At 63.2% G+C, this 24,373-nt stretch overlaps 2 protein-coding genes across 3 annotated transcripts in view; both read left to right on the top strand.

Moving 5' to 3' along the window:
• Nucleotides 1-24,373, top strand: part of CSRP1 (cysteine and glycine rich protein 1) — a 256,472-nt gene that overhangs the window by 45,396 nt on the left and 186,703 nt on the right. The window lies entirely within an intron of this gene.
• Nucleotides 1-24,373, top strand: part of NAV1 (neuron navigator 1) — a 67,057-nt gene that overhangs the window by 33,932 nt on the left and 8,752 nt on the right. Inside the window, exons 5-19 of one of the 2 annotated variants that reach the window (XM_052814960.1) lie at nt 831-933; nt 4,081-4,446; nt 16,501-16,639; nt 16,852-17,149; nt 17,586-18,279; nt 18,394-18,852; nt 19,057-19,098; nt 19,284-19,435; nt 20,107-20,277; nt 20,862-20,914; nt 21,082-21,105; nt 21,199-21,276; nt 21,481-21,564; nt 21,749-21,860; nt 22,536-22,657. In XM_052814960.1, the coding sequence (XP_052670920.1) occupies nt 831-933; nt 4,081-4,446; nt 16,501-16,639; nt 16,852-17,149; nt 17,586-18,279; nt 18,394-18,852; nt 19,057-19,098; nt 19,284-19,435; nt 20,107-20,277; nt 20,862-20,914; nt 21,082-21,105; nt 21,199-21,276; nt 21,481-21,564; nt 21,749-21,860; nt 22,536-22,657 (2,897 nt within the window). The remainder of the gene's footprint in view (nt 1-830; nt 934-4,080; nt 4,447-16,500; nt 16,640-16,851; nt 17,150-17,585; nt 18,280-18,393; nt 18,853-19,056; nt 19,099-19,283; nt 19,436-20,106; nt 20,278-20,861; nt 20,915-21,081; nt 21,106-21,198; nt 21,277-21,480; nt 21,565-21,748; nt 21,861-22,535; nt 22,658-24,373) is intronic. The other variant, XM_052814961.1, reaches the window with a different exon arrangement.

Here is a 24,373-nt window from a genome sequence, read left to right on the forward strand (position 1 = left end):
GGGGGAGGGAGGTGCACAAGCTTGCGTGTGCAGGTGTGCCTCTGTGTTTGCAGATGCATTTACATGTGTGTGTGGATATGCATGCACAACTGGTTGTAGTGCAGGTGCATGCATGTCCACACGTGCAGGCTGGGGGGTGCATACCTGCGTGTGTGCATGCACGCCAGTGCTGTGGGGGTACACGCCTGGAGAAGCCCCAGGGCAGCTGGAGCTCAGGGTTTCCAGCCCCAGGTTGCGCCTGTGGGGGGCTTGGTCTTGCTGGCTGCTCCAGCCTGCAGCAGCAGCAACCTCTCCCTGGGCACAAGGAGTGGGGCTCGACTTGCGCTGTTCCCTGACATCTCAGCTTCTGCTGGCTGCATGCTGGGTGGTGCTGCTGCAGCACCTGTGTCGCCAGGCCAAAGCAGCTCCAGAGCCTGGGGGACACAGGGGCAGGTTTGGGGATGTTCTTCCGGGGCAAGTGCTCCTGTGTGGCCCCATGGAGCAGGGTCACAGTGCTTCGGGGTTGCCTGACTGTAGGTGGTCTCCTGTCACATGCGTGGGTCCCGTGGTCCCACTTGGTCCCCCTGGCCCTGCTGGCCACTGCCCAGCTCATCCTTCCTGGAGCAGACATCCCCATCATGGCCACAGCACCCTTGGGGGCGGCATTTTGTGGTGGTGCAGCTTGAACCTGGTGCGAGCCCTGCCCTGTCCCTTCCCAGCTGGCAAAGTGAGAGCTGGGGGGCACAGCTGTGGCAGAGGGGTGTGGGAAGGAGCTGGGAGGAGCACAGCTGCGGGTAGAGGGTCTCAGGAGCCATTCATCCCTTTAAAGCTGCTGCCTTGTCTCTCCACAGACCCTGAGTCCCAGAGGAAGAGGACAGTGCAAAATGTGCTGGACCTTCGGCAGAACCTGGAGGAGACCATGTCCAGCCTGAGGGGCTCTCAGGTGTCTCACAGGTGAGACCCCAACACCGGACCCCCACCACCCCTTCCCCGCAACCAGTGTCCTTCCTGGGGCAGCAAGGGAGGTTGGGGCGGCTGGGAAGCGGCTCTGCTTCGAGCAAGGGCGATGTTGGTGGGAGGGAGCAAGCTGTGGCCTCTGGCCTGGGGACCCTATGCATGGGGGCTTGGAGAGATACCCCCAAATCTGTGGGGTGTCATGCACAGGGCTGTGGCAGAGCTCCATCCCTAGCAGTGCTCTGGGTCCAACGCTGCCTCACATGCTCTGGGGCAGTGGGGATGGGTGGTGGTAGCACCAAGGGGAGCTGGTTGCCCCCAGACTCCAGGCAGGGGGTGAGGTCTGTTCCCGATGGTTGGGTGTCCCCGTATGGACAACCAGAGGTGAAGGTATCCCCTGCACCTGCCCGGGTTTGGACCACTGGCTCCATCCCCATCCATGACTCAGTTTCTCTACTCTGTGTAGGGGTGATGATGGAGAAACCCTCAGACAGAGCTGACCAAATGTCTGGCAGTCCACGGGCAGAGGTCGGGTACCCTGCCCAGATTGGGGCTGGTAGCACCCCAGGGTTGCAGCTGGGGCTGGGGGGACGGTGGGGCTGGGGAAAGGGTGACTGCTGGGCGGTGAACCAGAGCAGAGTGTCCACCTGTGTTCAGAGGTCTCTCTGACACATGCCTGGGACTACCTGTGTGTCCCCCGCATCTCTCAGTTGAGACCATTGCAGGGTTACGGCTCTGCTCCGGATGCGCTCGGGGTCAGCGTGGCAGCTCCAGCCTCCTGCGTGGCTCCTTATCGGGGCTGAAGGGCCCGGACCCTGCCAGCAGCGGGCCGGGAGCAGCGGGTGGGGAGGGGGCATCCCCCCAGGGCACCCTCCCGGCCCCCACCCCGCTGGTGCAGCCGCGTTATGAAGCCTGGGCTTTGCAGAGAGACCGTGTCGGGTGTCTGCGAGTCGGGAAGGCTGAGGATGTGGCGAACATCCTTCTCCTGGTGTTTATTGCCACCTCGTGGTCTCCCTCGATCCTCGTTTTTGTGTTGGAAGAGGCAAAAAGCAGCAGCTTCTACCCCCGCTTCACCCACCACTCATCATTACAGACCTTCCCTGTGTCGCCCCTCTATCAGCTTCATTGACGATGAACCAGCCCGCTTGATTTAGCTGTTCCTAACCCAGAAGCTTGCCTAGACCTTGCTTGTCCTTGGCTGCATTTTGCAGATCTTTTCTGAGCCGGACGCAGCAGATTGCTGGGGCAGTGGGATTTGCATGGGGCTGCAGCAATATTCCCCGAGTTGGCCATTTCCTGGCATTATCCATTACAGCTCTGCCATCGTTTTGCTCGGCATAGGAGCTTGTTCACAGCCTGGTGCTGCTCACGCTCAGTCAGGGCTGCTTTGTGTTCACTTCGTGTTTGTCCTGTGTTCACTTTGCATTCATCTGTGTGAAACTTCACCTGCTGCCTTCTTACCCCAGCACTCAGCTCCTTTGCAAATCCTCCATCAGCCCCAGTCATAGGGAAATAGGGTGAGGATATTATAGGTGATTAAATTAGTGTTGCTAGTAGGTTTTGACTCTTTGCTATCATTTCCTTTTCTTGATGAGTTATGAGTACATCGCGTGGCGGAGGCCTCAGCCATATCCCTGCCACAGAGAAAAATGACTATTGATAGCCCAGGGGTGCCTTCCCCTGTGTTCTGTCCCGTAAGTGGTTCTTAAATATGTGAGGATCTTCCCTCTTATCCCATCGTAGCTGAGTTTATTTGGAAGCTTAATCTGCCTCTGGTGAGGGCACTCATCCACCACCTTCTGGTAGCCTGCAGCAGCCTTGGCAGTGTGCTCCCTGCATCCCTCCAGGAGCTCCACCACGCTTGTGAGCCAGATTTTCCTTTACCAAAGCTGTGTCAGCTCTTTCCCGGTATGTTGTAATTACACACATAGCCACTAATTCTGCTCTCAGGAATGCTTCCTGCAAGTGTGTCCGATAGAGATGTCATCCACAGTCCTCTGGATGTGCCCTGCATCGCCGGTATCCCTGTAGCCGCTTTGGGCTGTCTCTTTATTCCTCCCACAAACTATTCCTCAAATTTCTCTTGTTCTCACTGTATTCTTCTGTGCAGCGGCTGGGGGCTCAGCCTTTGCTGTTTCCTTGCTGGGACACAACTTCGTTCCTGAAAGATGTCATCGTACTTCTGGCAGCCTTTGCACCTGGCTGCAGGGCCGCATGAGCTTCCTCAGGGGCTTGTCCTGCTTGGAGACGTGGTTTGCATCTGCTCTGAGCCACCGGCAGAACATCCTTAAATAGCCTTTGTGCTGCTGACAAAAACTAAACCCTTTTAGTTCCGCTTTAAAAAACTTCCTAGTTTTTTATGTAGTTCCCTGTTTTAAATTCAATACTGCAGCCGGGGTTTGGCTTTTGGTGTTCCTGCAGGAACGTTTAATCCAAGCTAGGGAATAGCTTGCTGATAGTAATGTTTGGAGCCAAGTTGAGGGCTGTGGGTTCCCAAGTAGCTGCTCCAAGAAGTAATCATTTTTGGTGTCTAAATTTAGCCTCAACATCACTCCCCGACATGCTGTTTGCCCAAAATACACCCTGAGGGGTGCGGGGAGTAACTGAACTCCCTGTTCCTGATGCACTCGTGGGCTCTGGGCTGGCTGGAAAGCAGCACACTTGCAGGCAGCCCCATGGGGCTGGGCAGCCCATCTCGGCGTGTTTGCAGCCAGCCCTGGTGCCACTCCCACGGAGGTGGGTGGATGGGGCCTGTGTGGGGTGGTTGGGGCTGTAGGGAGGCACAGACCTCCCCATCACACCCCATGTCCTGCTCCACAGTCCCTGGGGAGAAATGAGCACCACCAGACACCAGTGGGTGCTGGTGGTATGGATGTCCCAGTGCATCCTGGAGTGTGGGACGCTGTGCCGGCACCAGCTAGGGAAGGAGGGGACCATCCCCTGCCAGCCGAGATGGAGGGGGTCCAGGACAGACAGTGTCCCTGCACGCACACTCCTGGAAGCCTCTGGCCTTGTATGGCTACCTCAAAATGGGCAGTTTTGTTTTCTAAGCACTTGCAGCCCCATTTCTGGGGGAGTGAGGCAGGGCGCAGACCTCTGCTGGCCACCATGCCCTGCCCTAACCCCACATGCACCCCATCCTCACAGCTCCCTGGAGATGACCTGCTACGACAGCGATGAAGCCAACCCCCGGAGTGTCTCCAGCCTGTCCAACCGCTCCTCCCCGCTGTCCTGGCGCTATGGGCAGTCAAGCCCGCGCCTGCAGGCAGGGGACGCGCCGTCAGTCGGGGGGACCTGCCGCTCTGAGGGCACCCCCAGCTGGTACATGCACGGTGAGCGGGCACACTACTCGCACACCATGCCCATGCGCAGTCCCAGCAAGCTGAGCCACATCTCCCGCCTGGAGCTGGTTGAGGCACTGGACACCGATGATGTGGAGCTGAAGTCAGGCTACATGAGCGACAGCGATCTGATGGGGAAGACGCTGACAGAAGATGACGACATCACCACAGGGTAAGTGCCTGCGCCAGGGCTCGTGCCCGGACTGGGGCTCTCCTTGAGGTTTCACCACCTCCTGTTCGGCTGATGGTGGAGGGGCACCAGGCACAGCAGAGATGGATGAAAGAGCACATAGATCACGGCCAGTCTGGCCAGGTGGATCATGTCCCTGCATCCCAGGAGTTGCTTTCCCACTGGTGAGGCAGTGTAGCCCTTGCAGTACTGGTGGTGCTGGGCCAGCTGGGGCCTCTCAGGGCCGCTGAGCCCCTGAGCTGGGGCGTGCTGCTCTCCCAGCGTGTGGGAAGTGTCCAGCTTGATCTGGGTGTTCCCAGAGCAGGGGGCTGAGAAAAGCACATGGTGTGTCGCTGCAGGAGCCCTGAGCCAAAGCCCTGCTGGGGTCAATACTGCTGCTTTCAGAAGCTTTCTCCCAGCTTACACCAGTGGGTCTGAGCTGCTGCCTCTGACTGTGGGGATGTCCTGTGTCCAGCTGGGAGTGCTGGTGGCCCGTGGTGGGACGGGCTGGGTCAGGTCTCAGCACCCCAGCAAGAACCAAGCACTGAAGTGTCATTGCCGATGGGTGGCACGATGGTGGAGCAGGGTGCGCTGCTGAGTGGGGTCCCCTCCTTCTGGGAACCCCGTCGGCCTCTGTCCTTCCACCCACAGGGCAAGGGACATCTCCTGGCAGGGGGGCACAACCCAGCATGCCCAGGGCTTGCACTTTCTTTCCAGATGTGTCCAGCTCCTGCTGTGCTGTTGAGGTGCCCCTGGCTCTGGCAAGGGTCCAGGGTTTCAGCATGTTGGAGGTTTCCTGTTTCAGCACACGAGAAAATAAATAACTCCGGCATTTGAGTTGTCCCAGAGCAGGAGGAGGTATTTGGCCTGACAGTGCTGCTGCAGCCCTCCTGGGGTGGCTGTAGTCACGTCAGCTCATTGCAGTATAGAGCACACCCCATGGCTTCACACCCATCCTGGGGGCCAATGCTCCCCAGACATGGCCTGGAGGCACATGTTACAGTTAGAGGAGACACACCGAGGGGTGCTTGTGCTGGCCTCTGCCCCTGCATGCTCCATCTTGGGGGTGAGAGTGTCCGCAGCACCACAGGCGTCAGGCCCGTCCTCCCCACGGACACGTGGGGTGACCTTGGGGGGCTGCCTTGTGCTTGTGAACAGGGGTGCCTTGTGCTGGCTTAGTATGGACCCCTTCTGTGGACCGTAACCCATCGCTTAGCAGACAGAGGTGGCACGTCACCACCTTCTGCCACCGGCCACTGAACTGTGGGGTGTGATGGGCAATGGGGTGGCATTGGGCTGCCCTGGATGGCTGGGGTCCCAGCGAGTCTGGCTGTGGGGATGAAGGGCTCCACTGCTGCCTGCCTCCCTCCTTGTCTTGCCTCAGAGCTGCTCGTGCAGGCAGATAACCTTGGGGTGCCCTTGGCTGCGGAGGCAGTGCCGGGAGGGGTGAGCCAGAGCATCAGTTCGTCTCCATCAGCCACTGAGCAGGCAGAGCGTGGGCAGGGTCAGCCCCGGCAGGACGCTCCCTGGGCTCAGCCCTGCACACTGACCCAGGCAGGGTCCGCTTTTCCTCCTGGGAAGGGCCAGGCTTTGGGGATGGAGCCCTGCACAGCTGAGCCTTCCGCGAGGCCCTGGCAACACCACAGTCCCCCAGCGCGGGTGAGGCTTTCAGCACCACAGTGAGCTGAGCTGGCACCGCCAGGGTGAGGTGCCACAATCCCTATTCCTGCACAGGGTCCCCAGCGTGATGCCCTGGATTTGCCCTGAGAGAAATCTCCAGTCCAATGGGTCCAGAGACAGACTGGGTGCTCTGTGCTGGGTACCCCTCCCCAGGGATGGGGGCAGGAGGGCAGCCGGGGCAGCGCAGGATCCTCTTATCCACAGGGACATGTCCTGGAGATCTGCCACGTTGCCAGGATGTTGCTGGCACGTGGGGCCGTGCAGTGACCTAGTCGCAGCTCCATCCCCCATGGCCCCACAGCAGCACTCAGGAGGGGCTCCCCCAGAGCAGGCAGCATGGCAGGGCCTCTGTCCCCAAGGGATGTCCCTGGCCGGGTGCTGGGGGACACCGGAGTGCCCTGCCCAGGAGCCTGGGCTCTGAGTGCAGAACCAGGGCAGGGGAGCAGGGGCATCCCCTCCTCCCATAGCCATCCGGGGCAAGGAGCTGCCTTGCCGGCCGAGAGCACTCATCCAGCACAGCCCCACATCCAGCTTCCTCCGCTGGCTCTGACCTAGAAAGCAAATACCGCCCCAGGCCCCGTCTCCCCGTGCCGCTAATGCACCGGGCAGGAGCCGAGTGCTGCAGATGGGGCCATCAGCCCCCGAGCCCGGGCCGCCGGGCCAGTGCCTCCCTGCACCGCGCCGGCGCACACCCAGGCTTGTAGGGCAGTAGGTCAGAGCTAGCTTAGAGGACGCGGTGGATGTGCAGGGCTGTCTGATGGGACCTGGTATCCCCATGGCTCGCTGGGGAAGCAGCCTGGAAGGAGAGAGGGTCGAGGTAGGTGAGGCACGGCCGGGGCATGGGAACTGTCCGTGGAGTATTGGGGTGAATTCGGCAGGGTGGTGACTGGGGTAAGCCCAGCTGAGAAGGCAGTGGGGGTCCCAGGGCCCAGCTCAGAGAGAGGGTGGGATGATCAGGTCTGATGGTGAGAGCAGGGATTAGCTGGGGACACCCCAGCCCCCAGAAGCGTTTCTGTATCAGCTGAATGTGCTGGCATCCTAGTTGCTTGCCTGGTTGTGCCTGCCTGCCTGCGTCTGTCGGGCTGGCACTTGTGGCTCCCCTCCACCAGCAACCTGCTGCTGGTTTTGGGGTGTGCAAAGCTCTGGCTTTGCCCTCCCTGTTTGGCAGCAAGGCCCTTCTTTTGTTCCTGGTGTCGCCGTATCCTCCTTGTGCTCTGTAGCATGGCAGCCCTTAGCTGGTGGGGACCCGGCACAGCCCGGGCTGGGAACAGCCCTGCTGGGATGCACCCGCACTGCTGCCGGCACCATGGTGTCTGAAGGGCCTGGCACAGGCAGTGAGCTCTGCTTAACATGGCAGCATCTGCTGGGATGGTGCTGCTCTCCTACCCTGTCCTGCCTATCCTTGGGGCCTGGGCAGGGCGCAGGCAGGGACAGCACCAACCCCTGGGCTGTTTCTCTGGCACTGAAAAACCTTTGCTCTCTTCCTTGGCTGCTGTTGACTCAGGTTTCCACCCACCACTGCTCAGTGTGCCCCTTGCTGTTCCCTGCCCCTGATGCCAGTCCTTGGATGGGTGCGTTGCTGCTGGTAACGCTTTCCCACCCTGGCCAGCCTGGGGATGTTTCCTGGACCCTGGAGGTCACCCCACTGGGAGGTCCACCAACGTGTGGCCACCCACTGCCAAGGGACCTCTGTGGCTGTACAGCCGCAGCGTGGCGCTGGGGCTGCGATGCACCAGTGTGGGTGCCTTCATGTGCAGACCTGCATGTGAATCAGGCAGCAGCAGAGGAGGCGGAGGACATCCGAGTGGGGATGTTCAAGCTGGGTTTTGCCTGGTTTCGTCTGGGCCACATCCTGCATGTCCAAGCGATGCCACCTTCTCCACGTGGAGCTGCCGTTTCCCCGGCATGTGGCTGCGTGTTGGTGCGTCTCCCCCCGTGCTGTGTGTGCTCAGGGACCTGATGTGAGCAGCTCTGGCGGGTCCTGGGTGCTGGCGCAGGAGCGGGTGAGCGTGCATCACCCCTGGGTGTTCCCTGGGGCCATCCGGGACATGGTGAGGAGCAAGCGGGGTGCTGCGGGGCTTTGCTGCGGTCGGGAGCTGGAGGGGTGTGCTGGCTCCCAGCCCTGCCTGCCTGGGACCATGGGGCTTCCCTCCTCCCATGCAGGGTAGGATTCCGGGCTGAGGGCTTGACAAGAGTGTCGGCTCGTCCCTGCTTTGCCCCGCTCCGCCACATCTCCTGGGCTTGGAGAGCAGCGTGTGTGATGTCGTCCTTTCCACCACCCTCCTTTTGTCAGACGCTTCATCACCCAGCCTGTTCCCCAGCCTCTTCCCCACAAACGGTGATGCTGCCGCGAGGGTGCTGGGGTGCTCTGGATGTCCCTGGAGGGCTCCATCAGGCCACAGCGCCCAGTGCCAAGGGCTTAGCAGGGTCTGAGCACTTCCCTGTGGTGCGCCTCATGCTGCAGGACAGCACTGGGCACCGGCTGGGGGTTGAAGGGACCTGCTGTGTGGCCTTGGCTGTACCTCAGTTTCCCTTGGTCCACCCTGCTGGCTGCAAGCGGGTCAGGGCAGGGCATGCCTGGGTTGTGGCAGGGCAGAGCCGCTCTCGGTGGGGTTTGCGGGGTGCAGAGGAGGAGGAGGCTGGCTGGCTCTGGTACACAAGGTGACCTATGGGGACACGAAACCTCAGCTCAGCTGTGCGCCCAGAGATGGTGCTTGTGGGATGGACAGCTTCCCAGGTGAGGTCCCCAGGGAAAAATTGGGAAAAGCTGGCTCCATCCTTGGAGCTGCTCAAATACTCTGTGGTAGCAGAATCCCATGGGGACGCCCAGGCTGGACTCATCCTGCCCTCTGGCAGAGCACGGGTGCTGCTGGGCCTGATCCTGCCATTTTCATGCACAGGGCCAGGAGAGCGGAGAGGGAGCGACCAGGGCTGGCTGCTGAGTCAGCACCTTCTCGCTGCGGTGGCTGTGGGAGCGCTGATGGTTTGTGTGCGCTGCAGGTCCTTGGGCGTGCAGGCATCGCTCTGGAGCCAATCCCCAAGGCTGTGCACATCCCCTGGGGCTTTCAGAACCCTGGGGAAGTCCTTGTGTGACCCCGGGACTGCTGTGATTTGGGGGTGTCCTTCTGGGCCTTGTTTTCTGTTGGGGGTGGAAAGGGAGGTAGCATTGCATCCCACCACAGTGGTGGCAGCATCTGCACCCCTGTGAGCCGGGTACCACCCTGACTGTTCATGAGCATGAAATGGAGCCATGGCAGCAGCCTTTGTGGGGCACTGCGCAACGCAGCTCAGGCATCGGCACGTGTGTCCAGCTCACAGTACACCCCGGGCACCGTCCCATGCCACCGCGAGGGTGCTGCTGGCAGCCAGGTGCTACAGAGCCCATGGCCCCCTCCAGCGGGGTTGGGGGCTGCCAGCAGCACCGCCCCGGGAGGGATGCTCTCGAGCTGGCACCCGCTGCGCTCCGGCTGGCCTGGCTCCGGCTTCCTCACAGCTACTTGAGCTCAGCACAGCCCGGAGGCGGGAGCAGATGTTTGGCTCAGCTCCCCAAGAGCGGCAGGGGAGCGGCCGCCCTCCTCTTCTGCTCCGAGCAGGATTGGCGCTGGCGCTCTGCTCCCTTCCGTCGAACACCCCTCACTCGGCTTTGGCCGGTCTGGCCTGACCCCTCACCACCATCCCGGCAAACCCGTGAAGTCATTTCTCAGCGGGGACATCCCGTGGGGCACGGCCGTGGCCCTGCACGTGGCCCGGCGTGTGTGCAGGGCCCCAGCCCGGCTGGCCGGGGGGGAGGCGGGGGAGCGGCCGGGGAAGTGGTGTTGGATAAATATTTGCTGCACTGCGCCGTGTGCCGGGGCTCGGTGGGGTTCCTCCCTCCAGCTGGGGATGGGGGATGGTCCCAGAAAGGGGCCCCAAAACCCCGCTGGGCACCGCCACCATCGAAGCGCCCTTCTTCTGTGCTGTGTTCCAGACGGCTCTTTATTTTGGGGTTTGGCTTGAGGTGCCCAGCCCTGACCCTCGGCCTCTGGGGCTGCCCGGGCCGGGCTGCTGTGGCTGTGGCCACACGGGGCGTTTTGGGAAGGGGATCCCCGGGGGTTGCAGGGCTCGAGGGATGCAGGGCACCCAGGGGTCAGTGCACACCCAGGATTTGGGAAGCTGCTGGCCTCCGCCGCTCATTGGTGGGGCTGGGCGCGGACACGGAGCAGAGCCGACCCCAGGGCTGGACCCCGCATGCCCTGTGGAGAGCTGCTCGGGGGGATCTGCCCCCCCAAACCTGACTGCCCACCCGCTTGCCACCCAGGGAGCTCAAGACCTGGCTTTGCCACGTGCCACCCTGCTGCCTGCGAAGGGACCGGGCCACTGCGGGTGGAGGTGTCCGAGGCCACCAGCTTGTCCAGACAATGGGAAAAATAGGAATTTCGCAAGCGGGCTGAGTCACACCGCTCCCCCACCCCGGCGCTGCCCTGGGACTCTCCTACTGCCTCATGTGGCCGCTGCAGCCCCCTGTGCTGCCGCGGCGGCCCTGAGTGAGGCGTCGTGTGTCACCCTTCCCAAAACAGCCGGAGATCCCCGCATGGGGACATTTCCTCTGGGGTTTCCGTCGCTCGGGGGGGGCGGGTCAGAGGGGTGGCCCTGCATTGTGCCCCCCCTGCAGCGGGGCCAGCTGAGTTCAGCAGCCCTGCTGGCATGGCGGCCAGGCGTGTAGTTGGGGTCCGTGGCTGATCTCATTGCTGTGGGCAGGCGAGCGCTGGCTGACACCCCCACGGCATCGGCCTCGCTGCCTTGGGGAAATCGGACCCTGTTATTACTGCGGTTGGCGGTGCAGAGCTGGAGCAGAGGTGCAGCCTGGCCACGGGTCCCCCCTCGCGGGGGCCACACATGCCCCAGGGACCCACGAGTGGGGGTCCTCTGCACCCCTCAGGGACCTGGGGAGCTGGGGACCAGAGGCAGTGCTGCCTGGAGAATAGGGGACAAGACCAACTGCTGGGATGTGGTGCTGATCCTCCTCTTCTGCTGGGTGAGCTTGGGCAAGTCAGACCCCCTTCCCTGCCTCAGTTTCCCCATCTGCAAGGTCTCTGCAGACCCCTGTTCCTCTGAGCGTGTCTTCGGTGAAGGGTGCCAGATCCCAGTACCCAAAATGCAAGTGGGAAGCACCTGGGGTCAGGGTAGCCTGGCCTGTGGCATGGGGCTGGTGCTATCTGGGGGTGTACCTGGGGGTTTGGAGGGGGTCCTGGAGGGTACACAGGCATTTAGGGGGGTTGGGGAGAACTTAGAGGAATCTGGGGGTCCTAAGTGAGTCTGTAGGGTTCTCAAAGAGTACGGGAGGGGGCTTGGGGCAGTTAAAGGGGCATGGGGGATGTGCAGGGGGCTGTGGGGATCCTAAGGGAGTCTAGGAGGGGGTTATGGGTGTTGTGATGCCATGAGGCGGTTCCTGAGGTGAATGTGAGGGGGAAGCAGAGCCACCCCTGCCCACTCCCATGCCTGCGGGGAGTCCCACGTGATTTATGAAGCTAATTGGTTTTTCTGCCCCATTAAGTGGCAGAGAAGGGGAGGGAGGGAGGGAAGAGCCCTGGCTGTGCCCGCACTTTCCCCACTGGTCCTGCCAGAGCAGCACGAGGCTGTGATGGGGGACGCTGGTGGCATGTCCACAGAGCCCCCTCAGTACCAGTGACCCACTGATGTGGGGTGTGGGGACCCCCCAGCGAAAGCCCCATATTTCCTTCCCTGCAGCAACTACAGTAGAGCAGGAGGAAGGGGCCAGGGCAGACCAAGAGGGGCTCGCTTCAGTCCAGGGTGGACTTCAGGCAGGCGGTGGGGATTCGGCAGCACCAGCCTGGCAGGGACACAAGTGCCGGGAGCCCTGGCTGGTGCCAGCGGGTCCGTCTGGCATGCAGGTGGGTGTCTGTGCTGGTGCGAGACAGGTGAAGCAGGGAGACTTCGAACCCTCCAGCTCCAACAGCAATGGGCTGGGGGTGCTCCTCTGCGAAGGCGTCTGTGCCAGTGCTGGTGCCAGCGCCGGTGGGGCTGCTGTGGCTGACTGATTCTCTGCCATCATCTCGCATCATAGTCCTGGCTCTGGCAGGGTCGAAGCTGCCTTTCCTGGGGGCCGCTGTGCCAGGCTGACTCCCCCTGCCACCCTGGATGCCTTGAATCCAGATTTGGGCCCAGTGAAAGCCAGAGCTGCTCCTCCGAGCGCTGCCCGAGCTGGCCATAGTGGGGCCGAGGCAGCTAGCCAGGAGAAGGGGAGGGAGGGGACTGTGTCCGGCGTCATGCCAGGCCGGAGGGACCACGGGGATGCGATGCTGGACAGGCTGTGCCGCCGCACCCATTGGCGCGCACCGACATTGAGGCCATCACCCCACAGCAGGGCTGGCTGCCTGCGGGAGGTACCACACCACGCCGAGGCGGTGTCACCACTGGCCTCCCAGCCGTGAGCTCCGGCCAAGGGCCGAGAGCCGCTGTGGGGATGGTGGGCGCAGGCAGGGTCAGACTGGGGGGGACGGGGATGGTTGGGCACCGAAGTCTTGCATCCCTGGCCCTCCCTGCCGTGCCGTGCCACAGCACCTCGCCTTGCCGGGGCAAGCACCGTGCAGCTGAGCGATGGGGCTGCGCGGCAAGGAGGGAGCCAAGAGGCGTTGCCGTTGCTTTGCCGAGGAAGGCGTGAGGAAGGAATTACTTATTTCCCAGCCCGCAGGGACTGGGTCTGTTTTGCCAAGGCTGCAGTTAACCCTCTCTGCCTGCCGCTGCCGGGCTGGCAAAGGTGTCCTTGGTGTCACTGCTCTGATGTGAGAGAGAGAGAAAAAAGGACAAATATAGGCTTTTTGGCCGATGAAGCGCAGAGCGGTGCAGGCGCGGGTGCCCTCGCAGGAGCTGAGCCTGCTGGGTGCCGCTGTCCGGCTCCCCGAGGGACCCACGGCGGGAGGTGGTGCCTTCGCGGAGGGGGACTGGGGGGGTTTGGGGGGCGCTGGGGCCAGGCTGAGGGATGGCCTGTGGGGCACTGGTGCCACGTTGTGGGCCGGACTGGGGGGCACTGGTGTTGCCTGTGGGGACGTGAGGGAGGGCTTGGGGGCAGCTGGGGGGCCCCGGGCTGAGACTGGGGGGATGCTGGGCTGAGGCTGGGGGGCAGCAGGGACAGGGGTGGGGGGTCATGGGCTGGACTGGGGGGCACTGGAGCGGGCTGTGGGGACATGGCCGCGGGGCTGTGGGCTGGGGGGGGCACCGGGACCGGCGGGGCTGGGAGCCGGGACCCCGGGCCCATCCCGGCGGGTGGGGGGGTGGGGGGGGGGGCGGTCGGGGCGGGGCTGATGGGCAGCGGCGGGGGGAAGCCGGGCCGGGGCCGCTGCCGCTTTAAGGCGCGGGCAGCGCGGGGCGGTCCCGCCGCCGCCCCTCCCGCCCGCCCCCGGCGCGGCCGCGGGCAGCACCATGCTGCGGGCAGGGAGGCCGCGCCGCGCCCCGCGCCTGGCCAGCAGGTACCGTGCGGGCACGGGCACCGCACCGGCACCGCTACCGGTACCGGCGCCGGGCGGGGCGGGGCGCGCACGCTGCGGGCGGGCGGCCGGAGCCCGGCCCCGGCAGACAAAGCCCCGCGCCCCGGGGCCGCACCGCGGGCGGTGCTTTGTCTCGGCCGCGCCGCGGGGGGGAAGGGGGGACCCGGGCAGCGCGGCCGCGCCTGCCACCGCAGCATCGGGGCGGCTCCCCCGAGCCGGGGAGCGGGACGAGCTCCCCCCCCCCCCCCCCCCCACCCGCCCTGGCCCCCGCTTCGCACCTGCAGCGCGGCCGGGCCGAGCCCCCGCGGGGTTCCAGGGGCTCCGGTACCCCCGGCCGGCGGAGCTGACCCCGCCGGGGCGGGGCGGGGCGGGCTCCGGGGCTGCCGGGCTCTATGTCCGACCGGGGGGGGGGGGCTCTGAAGTGGGGTGGGGCTGGGCTGGGCTGGGCGGGGAGCGGAGCATCTCCACGCGGCTCCCTCGCACCGCGGCCGCGGGTCAGGTCCATGCCCTGCTCCCTCCGGGGCGCAGCCACCTCCTCGGGTCGGGGTCGGGGTGTGCATCACCGGGGCCGTGTCGGGACCTTTCTGGCCGGTGGTGGGTTCCCGCACGCCCGGCCGGTGCCGGCGAGCGCGGCAGGACGGTCACGCTGCCGCAGCCCCCGCCTCGCTGCCGCCGCTGTCCTTGAGCATCCCTTCCCTGGGAGCTGTCGTGGGCAGAGGGATGCAGGGCTTGCGGGCGTCCCGGCGCATCGCTGCCTTCAGGGTGGGTTTGGTGCGGTGCCGGCTGAAGGGAGGTGGGGAGTTGCTCTGCGTAAGATGGAGGGGCTGGAGCACAAAGCAGGAATTGAGTTTTGCCCCCAGCGTGACGCTGCGGCATGGTTGCTCCCCCCGCCCCGTTTGGGGTCTGCGGAGGGCAGTCGTGTGGCCTCGGCCGGCACGGACCGGGGTGCCAGGGCTTGGCCGTGCTCTGAGAGTTTGTGTTTGCCGAGGGGCAGTCGGTGCTGCAGTGCAGCCTGAGTTGAGACTTTCCTTGCTGTGCCAGCTACAGCGTATGCATGTCAGTTTTGGGGACCCTTCAGTGTGCCAGCCATGTGCCCTATAAGAGAGCCAGAGATACCCCACAGTGGGCAGCTGGCTCCCAGGCCTCACCCCATGTCTTGAGTGCTTTTGGGATATCACCTGTGACCTTCTGTGTTGCCCTTCCTTGGCATGGGTTTGCTAAGGAGGATCTGGGGTCACCTCATGCCCCAGTTCAGCCCCTGACCCTGTGCGTGTTTCACCAGGGCTTCTGAGATGCCTGGGGCCAGGGCAGCAGGAGCTTCTCGTGCAAGGCTGAGAGAGCATTTGGGGTTTGCCCTGCCAGGCCATGAAAGCCAAGCTGAAGAGACCCAGCACCACATTTGGTCACAGCCATGTGCTCACAGGACATAGCTCACCAAAGCTCTGCCTCGCTCCCAGCGCTGCCTGCTGTGAGGGTGATGCCAGCCTGGGAGAGGAGCTTTACTTCGTACTCTGGGTTGGGGATTTCTGTCCCGGTGAGAAGTCACCCCCAGCACAGGGGCTGGCTGTGGGAGTTGCTTGGAGCTGGGCAGCCCAGCAGTACATCCCAGGCACGTGGTCATAATTAAATCCCTTCCTGGGCAGCAGTGCCTGTGGGACTCTGTCCCAAAAGCTACTGTGGGGATGAAGGGGACTGTGTCCATACTGGCTCTGGCCAATTCCCGATGTCTAGGAAGAGCAGGGTACACAGGGCCGGTTGGAGGGGAGCTGCCTGTGTTACTCTGTCCTGGGGTGTGGGCTTTGTGGAGGGGATGGTGGTGGCTGTTGCTTGTGCCCTGGCACCCCAGTTGGCAGAGGCACCCAGCAGGCACCCTCTCCTCTGCCAGGCCATGCTGTCTTGTCCCCAGCTCAGCCACGGTCACAGTGTCACTTGGGTGATGCTAAGTGGCTTCACCAGTTGCTGGGCTCCTCCTGCACCTCTGTGGCCCAGTGTTGGGGAATGGGCATCTCTGGCAGGGACTGGGGCTGGCGTCAGCCCCGAGCTCTGCTCCCCTCTCCTATGCTGCTGCTTGTCACCCCCAGCCTCCCACAGCCCCTTCAGAGCCTGCGGGGCCTTGCTGACCTACTCACCTGCTGACCTGAAAGGGGCCATGCTCATCCTGCTGGAAAATGCTCTGTACCCATCTGTGCCGGATCGCCACGGGCACAGCCCTGTGCTGCAGAGCCAGCGAAGACCATGGGGTGTGCAGGCAGCTGCCGCCCCGGCGTGGCACTGACTGACAGCCCTGCAGATGGGCTTGTGCATGGTCCGCTGAGCCCCCGGCATGGAGCAGCCGCCCTGGCATAGCAGCGGTGCCCATAGCTGCTGCCTGTGCCTGCTGTGGATGCAGGGTGCTGGAGAGGGGGGAGCAGGGTGCAGCGAGGTGGTGGGTGGGAGCCACCCAAGGAAGGGTGGATGCCGCGGGGCGGCTGGTTTGTTTACTCCAGCTGGTCCCTGCCCTTTCCGGCAATCCTCCTGACCCTCTCGGTGGGGCAGATCACAGGGGTCTTGGTGCTGACTGCGGTGCTGCCAGCTCTGCCTGCATGGGTGCTGGCCTCCCTGTGCTGCGCAGGTACCCTCCCTCCCCCAAAAAACCCCACAGGGGCCTTAACAGGGACACACAGGGTCACTGGGGCTTTGTGTGCCGGCGGGGCACCAAGCCTGTGCCAGACTGGGCTGGAGCCAGCCGTGGCCACTGAGTGCCAGCTCCCTGCTGTGACCCTGCAGCAGGTGCTACTGGGAACTGAGGTTTGTGCCCTGGCAGCCTGGAGCAGGGAAATCCCACGGGTGGCAGGATCTGCCGGGCAGAGCTGGGGCTGGGCAGGGGGGTCTGACTCTGTCTCTGCCCTTGCAGCTGGGATGAGAGCAGCTCCATCAGCAGCGGCCTCAGCGATGCCTCTGACAACCTCAGCTCGGAGGAGTTCAACGCCAGCTCCTCGCTCAACTCCCTGCCCTCCACCCCCACTGCCTCACGCAGGAACTCGACCATAGCGGTAGGTGCCTGTGGCACCCAAACCCTTCCTGGCACTGGTCCCGGCTTGGTGCCACTGCCTGTATGGGAAGGAGGGGATGGAGGGTGCTGGCGTGGGGAAACTGAGGCATGGCACAGGGTGTCTGCTTCATCCCTCTCCCAGCTGGCTGGTGCTCCTTAGGGATGGGTTTGAAGTGGGTGCCAGGAGCGCCCCTGACTCCACTCTGCCCACAGCTGCGCACGGACTCCGAGAAGCGCTCGCTGGCAGAGAGTGGGCTGAGCTGGTACTGTGAGGGTGAGGACAAGGCACCCAAGAAGCTGGACTACGACAGCAGCAGCCTCAAGATGGAGCATGGCTCCTCCAAGTGGCGGCGGGAGCCCTCAGAGGGTGGCGAGGAGGGGCCCAAGGGTGGTGAGCTGAAGAAGCCTGTCAGCCTGGGCACCCCGGGCTCCCTCAAGAAGGGCAAGACTCCTCCAGTGGCCGTGACCTCCCCCATCACCCACACGGCTCAGAGCACCCTCAAAGTGGCAGGTGAGACCCAATTCAGGCAGGGTTCAGCTCCTCTGATGGGGAGAGGATTGGGTGGCACCTTCATGGGCCTCCCCTGAGCATCTGGGCCACAGGATGCACTGTGGCTGCACTCGGACCTGGCAGCTGGACATGGGCTGGAAGGGGTGGCAGGGCTGTGCATCCCTGCAGGCAGGTTGTGGGTCTGGCCCCATGCTAGGCCCTGCTTGCCTAGGGCTGTGCCTGCCCCATGGTCTCGTGGCCACGCACCAGGCTGGAGGCTAGCTGGGTGCAGCAGGGGCCTGGCTGTGGGTCTGCCCCAACTCCTGGGATGGTGGCATGTCCCTTCTTCTCCATCACATCCCTGCTTCTGTGATGCCACTGTCCTGTCTGGGCTAGTTCACACCCAAATGTCCCCAAAGCCTCCTGGGACACTAACCCATCCTTCCCTGCCTACCAGGCAAGCCTGAGACCAAAGCCACCGACAAGAGCAAGCTATCTGTGAAGAGCACAGGCCTGCAGCGCTCCTCCTCCGATGCTGGCCGTGACCGTGTTGCTGATGCCAAGAAGCCACCGTCGGGTCTCACACGCCCCTCGGCCTCCAGCTCCTTCGGCTATAAGAAACCAGCTCCTGCCACTGGCACAGCCACTGTCATGCAGGCTGGGGGCTCGGCCACGCTCGGCAAGATCCAGAAGAGCTCCGGCATCCCTGTCAAGCCGGTCAGCGGGAGAAAAACAAGCCTGGATGTCTCCAATGCAGCTGAGCCTGGCTTCCTGGCCCCAGGGGCTCGTTCCAATATCCAGTACCGCAGCCTGCCCCGGCCGGCCAAGTCCAGCTCCATGAGTGTGACCGGTGGCCGCGGCGCAAACCGGCCAGTCAGCAGCAGCATTGATCCCAGTCTGCTGAGCACCAAGCAGGGCAGCATCTCGGTGTCGCGGCTCAAAGAGCCATCCAAGATCAGTGCTGGCCGCGGCACGCCAGCCCCCGTGAACCAGACGGACCGTGAGAAGGAGAAGGCCAAAGCCAAGGCGGTGGCGCTTGACTCTGAGTGTGGGACGCTGAAGAGCGTCAGCTCACCTGAGAGCACCCCGAAAGCCCAGGCCAACCTCCCACCAGCGGCCAAGGTGGCCGAGCTGCCCCCCACGCCTCTCAGGTATGATCCTTCCACCTCCGAGGGCAGCAGGTGCCTGGCACGGCTGTGCTCAGTGCCCAGCTATGCCAAGTACCCAGGTCTCACCTGCTTCCTTACCTGTTTTCCCCTCTCCAGAGCGGCTGCCAAGACCTATGTGAAGCCTCCCTCGCTGGCAAACTTGGACAAGGTCAACTCCAACAGCCTGGACTTGCCCTCCTCCAGTGAGCTCCATCCCCCACACACTGCCAAGCTGCAGGACTTACACCCAGCTGGTGGGCACCTTGCGCCCTGCTTCAGCCCCAGTCCTGCCCCCATACTCAACATCAACTCAGCCAGCTTCTCCCAGGGCCTGGAGCTCATGGGTGGCTTCAGTGTCCCCAAGGAGGGCAGGATGTACCCCAAGCTCTCAGGCCTGCACCGCAGCATGGAGTCCCTGCAGATGCCCATGAGCCTGCCCAGTGCCTTTTCAGGGGGCAGCACCACCACCCCCACCCCTGCTGCTGCACCCCCTGCCAGCACGGAGGAGGAGGAGGAGGAGGAAGAGGCAGGGGATCTGGGCTGGAGTGGGAGCCCCCGGCTCGCACATCTGGACAGGTATGGCTGGAGAGAGGGCATGGGGCTGCTGGGGCACCTCTGTGGGCTCAGATCCATCCCTGCCGTCCTGCCATGACCTTTGCCTGCTTCAGAGGCTCTTCCTGCTACATTTCTGGGGAAAAGCTCCCTGTTCCCGCAGCTCAACCCCCATGGCACCTTCCCTTGTCCGTGCAGGAATGTCACTGATCTTTCCTTCCCTTCCAGTGCCAACCGCGACAGGAACACGCTGCCCAAGAAAGGGTTGAGGTAAAAGAGCCCGAATGACTTTTGGATGGCACTGGTGAAGGAGGGTGGGCAGGCAGGCATGTGAAGCTTTCCGTGGGGGGCTGGCGGTGCCCTCCATGCCAGGGAGGCTGGGCTGCAGTACAGCAAGCAGGAGCTAGGATGGTGCTGGTCTACCTCACCATGCCTGTCTCTGCTCTGCTCCCCAGGTACCAGCTCCACTCCCAGGAGGAGGCCAAGGAGCGGCGCCATTCGCATGCCATCAGCAGTGGGCTCCCTGAGTCGGACGACCAGCAGGACCTGCCCTCACCCCCTGCCCTCCCCATGGCGCTGGTCGGGAAGGGTCCGCTTACCAGCATCGGTCAGTGCCCTCCACTGCCAGCCCCTTCTGCTTGTAGCAAGCCCTGTCCCTCCTGCTCCCTGTATTACTTGCTGATGCTGTCCTGGGTGGTGCTTTTCTCCTCGACACCCCCAGCAGCCCTAACACCCAGCACCTGGTGCTTTTGGCCCACCAAGGTGCTGGGTTCTGCCCAGGGGCCAGGGATGTCCATCACCTCCGCTTCAGGCTATCTCATCCACCCTTGGGACTCTGCCTGCAGCTCCCTGCTCCTCTGGGGGTGCCTGGCAGGGCAAGGGGTGATCCCTGCCCTGCTTTTGCCAGGACCTACATGTTCCTGGAGGGTTTGGGGGGTCCAGGCAGACAGGTTGGGGCTGCCAGTGGAGGGCAGCAGGTGATGAGGTGTTCCCCTCCTGCACCCGCAGGTGGCGGGCTCTGGCATGGTGGTGTCGACTTTGCCCCAGGGTGGTGGATTTGTCTCAGCCCTGTGGTTACCTTAGTGCTGGTGTCCTGGTCTTCCCAGTGTAAATCTGCGTTTTAGCTTTCCCCCAGCCCCTCCCTGCTTTGGGCCCACGAGCCATGCTTCCTCTCTGCATCCCAGCTCTCGTGAATCGCTCCCAGCCCTGCTTCCCCATCCCAATCCCAGGTCCCAGGCATGACTCTGACCCTGCCTCTTACCTGCTTCCTCCTTGCAGTGAGCCCCACTGCCACTGCAACTCCGCGGATCACCCGCTCCAACAGCATCCCCACCCACGACTCCACCTTCGAGCTGTACAGCACATCCCAGATGGGCAGCACCCTCTCCCTGGCCGACAAGCCCAAGGGCATGATCCGCTCGGGCTCCTTCCGGGACCCTGTGGACGATGGTGAGAGTGTGCTGCGCTCCTGCCCAGGTGGAGGAGGCTCTTGGGGGGTGGGGGGGCAGCGGGGCTCTCTGCACACTTGTCCCTTCCTCCTGGCACTGCTGCAGCGCTGTCAGATGGGTTGGTGCATCCCGTCCTCAGCATCACAGCAGGGTACAGCAGCTCTGAGGGGCATGGTGTACCCGTCTGTGCTGGCATCTGCCCTGAGCCACAGCCTGCCCTGACCCCTGTGGGTGCCTGGTGTCCCTGGGTTGGCCCCAGGGTGTTGTGACACTGGGGAGGCAGGGATCCAGGCAGCCAGGGAGGGTGGCAGAGCCCCCAAGCTCGGCCAGAGAGGAGAGTGCAGATGAAGGGTGCTCCCCGTGCCCTGCTGCACGCCACATGCCCAGGAAGGTCACCAGCCATACACTGAAAAATGGGCAGTGCTGAGCAGCTGCTGTCCCACCTTCTGCCTCCCCTGGCCCACCGTAAAGTCCCCCTCCACTGGGAGCTCCGTCCCCTGCACCCTGCTATGCCCTGCACCTGCAGCCCCTGGGGGTGCTACTGGCCAGGGGCACCCTGACACACTGGGTTTTATTCTGTTGCAGTTCATGGATCGGTGCTGTCCCTGGCCTCGAGCGCGTCCTCCACCTACTCCTCCGTAAGAGCTGCCTCCATGCTGCGCTGCTTTGTGCATGGCTGGGGGGGGCCCGGGTGGGAACGAGGGGGGCTCTGTGCATGCCTCTGCCTCGTGCTGAGCCTGTCTGTGCCTCTCTGCCCTCCTGACTGCCTGCCTCTGTCTGTCTCTCTCTGCTCTCACACTGCCAGGCTGAGGAGAAGATGCAGTCTGAGGTGAGCCTGCACTCTCTGCTCATCACCCGCACCTGCCACCATGGCAAGGGTGAGCGCCTGACCCCTCTCACTCCCTCCACTCTCTTCCCACAGCAAATCCGCAAGCTGCGCCGTGAGCTGGAGTCCTCGCAGGAGAAGGTGGCCACACTGACGTCCCAACTATCTGCTAATGTGAGTCCCCATGGGAGCCACTGCCCGCTGCAGGACACGCTGCTCTGTCTCTGCAGTGCGTGGGGCTGGTGTTGGCCTGCGCCCACAAGAGCCTTGATTTTCCCCTCTCCAGTCTCTTGCATCCCACTCCTGGCAGCAGGTGCTCATCCAGCCATGGGTTCTTGCCCAGGCGTGGGTGCTCACCTGTTTCTCCACTTCTCTCAGGCCAACTTGGTAGCAGCTTTTGAGCAGAGCCTGGTGAGCATGACGTCCCGTCTGCGGCATTTGGCTGAGACCGCTGAGGAGAAGGTGGGTGCTGTCGGAGTGCCGAGTGGGCACTGGGGGGCACTGGTGGTTCAGGAGGGTGTTCGTGGGGCTGAGGGATGCTGGACTTGGGTGAACCTGCTGTGGCACTGCCTGCCCCATGGGTGCTCTCGGGGTGGGCCCTGCGCTATCAGGATGCACTCTATGCCTCCTGGCTCTGCTCCCCCAGGACACGGAGCTGCTGGACCTGCGAGAGACCATCGACTTCCTGAAGAAGAAGAACTCGGAGGCCCAAGCTGTGATCCAGGGTGCCCTGAACGGCACTGATGTCACCCCCAAAGGTGAGGTATGGTGCTGCAGCCCCCGACCACAGGGATGCAGCTTTTCCTGAGCTACTCGCCCAAACCCAGCTGGGCTGCTCCTGCCCGGGGCTGGCATAGAGCCCCAGGGCACACCTCGCTCACATAAAGTGTTCACACGGGAGGCAGCGTCCCCCAGGCAGCAGCTCTTCCCCACCTGGGACTCCTGAGCATCAGAAGCCCGGGTCAGACAGCCAGAGCTGTCACTGCAGGAGGTCTCAGTGCTGGTGTGTGGGGGGAACGGGGTGGTCATCCTCCCTGGGCCACCTCCTCCCTGGGCCACCTCCTCACTGGGCCCTTTGCCGACAGCCCAGTTTTGGCTGCTGATCTTGGCTTTGTTCCCATGAGTGCTGTTTCTAGCCCCGAAACCCCAGTGTGAGTGCAAGGCGCTGGCAGGGAGGTGGCATGGGATGAGCAGAACAATGTGTGCTCTGGGCATCTCCCTGGGGTTTGAGGTCACTGTCCAGAATGGCAGTGCCTGTGTGGTGTCCAAGCCCCGTGTCATCTTACAAGGTGGCTCCGAGAGCTCAGAAGGTGTTTGGGTGGGAGAAGGGAAGGGGCGCAGGGAGGAGAGTGCGGGTTGCTCTGGCGTTGGGGCAGACACAGTTTGCTGATACCTCCTTTCCTGATCTTTTCCACTTCTTTCGCTGGCCCCAGAGCTACGCATCAAACGGCAGAACTCCTCTGACAGCATCTCCAGCCTCAACAGCATCACCAGCCACTCCAGCATTGGCAGCAGCAAGGACGCTGATGCCAAGAAGAAGAAGAAGAAGAGCTGGGTGGGTTGAATGGGGCGCTGGGAGGAGGAGTGGGGCTTGGGGAGCCACTGGCAGGGTCTGGCCGGGGTCAGCCCCATGAGCCAGCTGCTCTTGGTCTACCTTGGCATTGTGGTGTTGGTCCACTCTGTCCCCTGGGGACAGCACTGGTGAGGAGCGTGTAGCAACCATGGATTTGTGTCTTGACATGTTGGCCAGGACTTCTCCAGCCCCTCTGGGAGCTTTCTGGCCCTGGTCCTGCACGCCTGCTTCCTTGTTTTTTCCCCACATCTTCCTTCCGCCCACACAGGCTCTGGCAGTGCGGGGGGGCCGGACACCTCGGCCAGGCAGCCCCTTCCCTGCACCAAGCAGCTCTGTGCTGGACACGCAATTAAGTCTTGCTTTGTTTTGTTTCTCTCCCTCTATGCTGACCTCAATCCTTTTTTTCCAGGTGTATGAGGTAAGTCCTATGCTGTCCCCTCCACCCCATGCTGTGCCCGGCCAGGGCCCTCGCTCCATTTTGCGGGACGGTGCTCATAACACTACCCATTCCATCCATCCCACTGGCACTAACCCCCAGCACGGGCCATCCCGGGGCCCCCAGCCAGGCTGTGTGCACCTTGGCTGCTTCCTTTAATGTTAAAGCCAAAATAAGCACCCACATGGAGGGGCTGAACTGCCCCAGACGACCCTGAGGCAGCAGGAAGGGCTCGGATGGGGACCTGTGCCATGGATGGCGAAAGTCCTCTTCTTGCCTGGGGAAGACGGGCATTCTCCTGAGTGCCTGTAGCCAGATCTTCTGGGACGGGGACCTCGCTGTAGCCCTGCCTGTGGCACTGGGGTGTGGTGCTGCCCATCTCTGCATTGGCATGGCTGGCCTGATGTGACCCCAAATGGCTCTGTCCCTGTCAGGACCCATGTGGGTCCCAGTGCTCCTTTGCTGTCCTGCCATCAGCAGAGCCTGACACCCACCTGTTTTTTTATGCTGAAAGGCAATACTTGCTTTTGGGGATACACCAGATCAGCCTGCCTGGTGCCTGCGGGAGTTGTGCTGGATCCTGTCTGTTCTCCATCCTGTCTTCCTCCCACCTCCCCTCGGACCAGGCCCTGGCCCTCCAGGGGACACAGTATGAGCCCGGGGTGCCTGTCCTGCTGCTGTCTCGCAGGCTGGTGGTTCATAAACGGGACCCAGTCCCGGTTTGGCCCCTGCGTAGTGTCCATCCCTCCTCCCTGGCCTTGGCACGGTGCTCACCCGCCCACTACTCTGTGTGTGCTGTGTGCATGCTGCATGCCCAGCTGGGACCCCGGGTGACATCTCACGGAGGGCTGGCTGGCCCTCTGCATTTCCAGGGTGACCCCACAGGGCAGAGGGGGGTGTGGGGCTGAAATTGTCCCCTTGCACCAGGATGCCGGCTCTTCAGTGGCTGGAGGAGGGGATGTCCCCTTAAATGCCACTTGCTGGGATGACTGTTGTGGGCTGAATGTGAGGATGGAGTCAGCCATTCCTGATGGACCAGGGTGCTGGTACAGTGCCTGAACACCCTGATGTGGGTGCTGGCAGGGGGCAGGCCTGGGTAAAGCATGGCCAGGACAATGAGTCCCACTGTGTGGGGCTGTTTGGTGCTGTCCAGGCTGGGGCTGGAATGTTGCACAAAGGGCTGTGTGCCCTGATCTGTCAGCTGTGCCAGCAGAGCAGGGTCAGGCCGGTGCCTTCCCCGGGGCAGTGGTAGGGTACACTGC

The sequence above is a fragment of the Harpia harpyja genome, chromosome 19, assembly GCF_026419915.1.
Source record: "Harpia harpyja isolate bHarHar1 chromosome 19, bHarHar1 primary haplotype, whole genome shotgun sequence".
NCBI lineage: Eukaryota > Metazoa > Chordata > Aves > Accipitriformes > Accipitridae > Harpia > Harpia harpyja.